The 4,967-nt window shown below is 40.3% G+C and overlaps 1 protein-coding gene across 2 annotated transcripts in view; it reads right to left on the reverse strand.

The window, feature by feature from the left end:
- LOC106010976 overlaps positions 1–4,967 on the reverse strand; it is an 8,209-nt gene continuing 3,242 nt past the window's right edge. For both annotated transcript variants that reach the window (XM_035970721.1, XM_013084738.2), the window contains 2 exons: positions 3,306–3,386; positions 1–193 (listed from right to left, as the gene is read on the reverse strand). In XM_035970721.1, coding sequence (XP_035826614.1) covers positions 154–193; positions 3,306–3,386 — 121 coding nt within the window. In that variant the 3' untranslated portion in view covers positions 1–153. The remainder of the gene's footprint in view (positions 194–3,305; positions 3,387–4,967) is intronic.

Genomic DNA, 4,967 nt, shown 5'->3' on the forward strand with positions numbered 1-4,967 from the left:
AACCCAACAAAAAGACAAAGGAAAAACTCCACTTCTATCCTTGTAGGGGAATTTTCGAGTTCCAGTATCAAGTACAATGTAAACACCGTTTTGCCAAGAAGTTTTGTCTTACCTGTTCATTGTCCACCAGTTCCGCTGACCCTCTCCTAGATGTTATCTTTGAAGACTTCCTGGATAAACTAGGACCTGGTTCCTTGTGGTGAATGGTAGAAATCAAATATTGATCTCGTGATTTAACATGGAAGGTGACATGGAACGGTAGGAATAATACAATATTGATCACGAGGTTTGACAAAGGATAAATAATAACAACCTTACATTCTCATTTTAAAAATCCAAAAATGAAAAATGGACTCAGACTTGTGAAGATCTTGACCTTTGCCACAAAGGAAAAAAGTCCCTTGTCAACAACCTCTCGGGAGAAAGACAAAAAAGCAGCCCCAAATCTTTTTTCCTTTCAGGCAACACCATCGCAGAAAACCAGAAGAAAGCCGAACATTTTAACCGGTATTTCGCCTCTGTAAACAGGGCAAGTAGACTAACTGAGGCTGATAGATTCCTCATAAACAAGGCTAAGCACGAAGAGAAAGCCCCTACTGTGAACAACACCCTTTTTGAGGAGGACTTCAGCATGATGGAACTTGGACAGCCCCTCAAAAAATTAAAGCAAAAGAAAGCCCCAGGACCAGACAAAATACGCAAAGAAATACTGTGCAACCTTGGTGCTAAAGGAAAAGATGTCATACGCCGCTTAGAAAATACCACGTGGAGAACGAGCGGAATACTAAATGTATGGAGGATCGCCCAGACCATACCGCTCCTAAAGAAGGGGAAACCACCTGGAGAAGCGAAGAGTTATCGACCTATATCACTAACATCATGAATCGGTAATCTTGCCGAAAGAATGGTGAACAACCGCCTTTACTGGTACCTGGAAAACCCCAACAGCTTGAACCCACACCAAGCAGGCTTTAGAAACGGCAATCACACAGAAAACCAACTTTTCAAACTAAGTCAAGACATCCAGGATGGTTTCCAGGAGACTAAACACACTGTTGCCATCTTTGTAGATCTCCAACAGGCGAACGACAGAGTGTGGAGAAAAGGCCTACTCATGAAATCGATGGAACTCGGGATACACGAGAAACTTTATAAATGGATTAAGTTTTTCCTCGCGGATCGAAACATCGAAACAAAGGTGAACAATGCCCACTCGCCACGAGAAGTGCTCGAGGAAGGCCTACCTCAAGGTTCCTGTCTGAGATGCACTTTGTTCCTGATCTTCTTTAATGATGTGACGAACGTGCTGAAATCAGAAAAGACTCTCTACGCTGATGATCTTGCTCTCTGGCAGACACATCACAGCACGGTAGTAGGAGCAGGAAAATTAAATGAAGACCTCAAGAGGCTCCACAGTTACTGTCAGAAATGAAAGCTCAAAATAAACTGCTCGAAAACAGTAAACACAATCTTTACCAAGAGCCATAAAACAGCCAAAGAAAAACTCCAACTGAAGATAGGAAATGAAAATCTCCCCAAAGAAAAACAACCAACGTATCTAGGAGTCAAACTTGACCAAAGTCTAACAATGAAAAGCCAAGCGGAGAGCATAAAGAACAAGGCGAAAAAAAGACTCCAACTTTTAAAGAAACTCGCAAGCAGTTCATGGGGATCAGACAAACAAACTCTGAGAGCTCTGTACCTTGGTTATGTTCGATCTTCCCTGGAATACAGCAATAGCCTACTCACTATGTGTTGTGCAACTACTTGCAATACCCCTGACAAGGTCCAAAATAATGCCCTTCGTTTCATAAATGCCGCATGTGAAATTCTGTCAAATGTTGAACCCCTGGGAATTCGCAGAGATAAAGCAGTTTTGGAGCTCCATGAAAGAACCAAAAGAATGTGCCTCAACCACCCAAACAGAAAATTGGTAGAAACATGGAAACCAAAGAAACGACTTCAACAAAAATCCGTCATGCATCGCATCACAGAACTAATGGAGAGCCACCATCTACCACAAAACAGAAGAGAAACCAAAAAAGTCAACCGAAACATCCCTCCCCACATTTCTATGGAAAAACCAATCATTACAACTTCTCTCAGAGACAATAGCCCAAAATCTTCAGACCCAGTGAAGTTGAGGCTTGTATCACATCAAACAATCGACAGCTATTCAGATGACTGGATACACGTCTATACGGACGGTTCAGCATTCAAAGGCACAGCCAAAGCCGGATATGGAATACTAAGACAATACCCAGATGGAAGTTCAAATGAGATCTCTGCAGCCTGTGGAAAAAAATGCAACAACTACGACGCAGAAATGATAGCAATTGAAACAGTACAATGCCATCTCCGCACAGTTTTTGACACTCATTCAAACAAAACACAGAGTATAGTGAGTGATCTTCACTGACTCACTATCAGTCTTGCTAGCAATAGAAAATGACCACCATCTAAACGAAGACTTGACACATATACTGTTTGGCTCCCATCACCTGATAACATCCTGTGGCGTCAACCTGGTAATGCAGTGGATTCCCGGACACTCAAACATACCTGGAAATGACAGAGCAGACACACTCGCCAAAAGGGGATCTAGACAGGAACAACCCAACATTCTAACTTCATACAACACTGCAAAACAAATAATTAAAAGCAACAGCAAACAAGATTGGATGAACAGATAGGCCTTGGGAAAGACAGGCAGAGCTGTTTTCAAACATATGACTACAACAAAACCAAATGACAATATAACCACCTACAGAGAAAGAAACAGACCACGATCTTCCGCCTACGAACAGAACATATACAGCTAAACTTTCACTTGAACAGAATAAAACCAGAATTTCCCCCAAAGTGTCCTTTGTGTGACTATACATATGAGACAGAGGAACATCACCTGTTCCATTGAACAGCCCTAAATGACATCAGGGCCACCCTTCTCCCTCCGAGACCTAACATTGACAACACACTCTATGGAACATTACAGCAACTGCAGCAAACCTGCACTTATCACTACATGGCATTGGACAGAAGGGCGAGAGCCCAGATGTTGCTGGATCGATAACAACAACAACAACAACAACAACAACAACAACAACAACAACAACAACAACAACAGCAACAACAACAACAACAACAACAACAACAACAACAACAACAACAACCCTCTCATAAATTAAATCATTTATCAGAGATGATTCCAACTTATTTCGCAACGTTAAAAACAGCATAGTAGATAGAAATCTATTTCCCACAATACTTTAACAAACGCCTACTTAGCCAAACTTTTGTCCTACCTGGTCATTGTCCATGGGTTCCGCTGACCCTCTCCTGGACGATGTCTTTGAAGACTTTTTGGATGAACTTGGACCAGGCTCCTTTTGGTGAAAGGGAGACATTAAATATCTATCAAATAGTTTTACATAATTTTAAGGTTATGAATAAATCTGCTGTACACATCACTGGTGTGTTTTACTATTTTATTTCTCAATTCCCCTTTTAAGAAATCCACTTTTATTGATCCTAGTATTGAATTTTGGACTACAAAGACAATTGCAAGGTGTTCATAAATAAGCTCAAAAACTACAACACTTTCACACATGCGACAATATCAGATTCCACACGACATAAACATTCTGTAACTGGTCGCCGTGGTGCAGGGTCAACTTGTTGCTTTTTAACCCTATCCGTACGTCGTGTTTTACTATCGTATCCATACATCTTGGGAAACTCTGTGCCACCACTTAACCCTATCCGTACGTCGTGTTTTACTATCGTATCCATACATCTTGGGAAACTCTGTGCCACCACTTAATCCTATCCGTACGTCGTGTTTTACTATCGTATCCATACATCTTGGGAAACTCTGTGCCACCACTTAACCCTATCCGTACGTCGTGTTTTACTATCGTATCCATACATCTTGGGAAACTCTGTGCCACCACTTAATCCTATCCGTACGTCGTGTTTTACTATCGTATCCATACAACGTGAAGAACTCTGTGCACTACTTTCAAAGATGAAATTTACCGTTTAATCCGATCCGTACGCTTTGCGCAGCAAATGACTTTTTGAGAAATACTGAAATCTTCAAAGAGATCTCCGTACTAGAAGTAATGTGAAAAATACAACCCCGAGGGTACAAAATGACGTACGGATAGGGTTAAACTAAGGTTATTATAATAACCTGTCTTGTTCAAGGAGAATCCCTAGAGGCCACCGACCGTGTCTTCTACATTTCTCGGTAGTATTCATGAGCCTAAGTGAGGAAATTGTCTCTCTTTCTAGGTGATGAGTCTTTGTCCAGTGAAGCATTATACTTGTAATATCAATGTCACCATTAAAAAATAAGGAGTTTATCACCTAAATAACATGTTTGAAACGTAAAAGGTTTACTCATATAAATTATAACATCTTAGAAATGCAATGGGTTTACTCATGTAAATAACATCTTAGAAATGCAATAGGTTTACTCATTTATAAAACCTCTTAGAAATATAATAGGTTAAGTCGTATAAATAACATCTTAGAAATGTAACAAGTTTACTCATATAAATAACGACATTGCAAGGTGAGGAGTTTCCTCATTTAAATAGTATCATTCAGATTGAGTAGAGGTTTTACGGCGCTCGAAACTGCAACAGGTCATATGAGCGCCATAAATAGCATCATTGAAACGTAATACGTTTACTCATACAAATAACATTATTTAAAGGTGAGGAGTTTCTATTTGTCCACAAAACGCGCAAGACAGCAAAGTAGATTGGATCCACGTCCCTACAACAAATGTGAGGCAGCGTGGTGGAATCAGGCTCTCGTCAATTTTGGGGCATTTCAAGTTATTGGTATCATCTTAAAGCTTATTCACTCGTCTTTATTTGGATGAAAAAAATATCCATTTATCTTGAATACAAGTCGAGATATTTGTGAAAGAAGGACGTGGGGGTCACTTGTTTTCA

This window comes from Aplysia californica, unplaced genomic scaffold (genome assembly GCF_000002075.1).
Source record: "Aplysia californica isolate F4 #8 unplaced genomic scaffold, AplCal3.0 scaffold00314, whole genome shotgun sequence".
Classification (NCBI taxonomy): Eukaryota; Metazoa; Mollusca; class Gastropoda; order Aplysiida; family Aplysiidae; genus Aplysia; species Aplysia californica.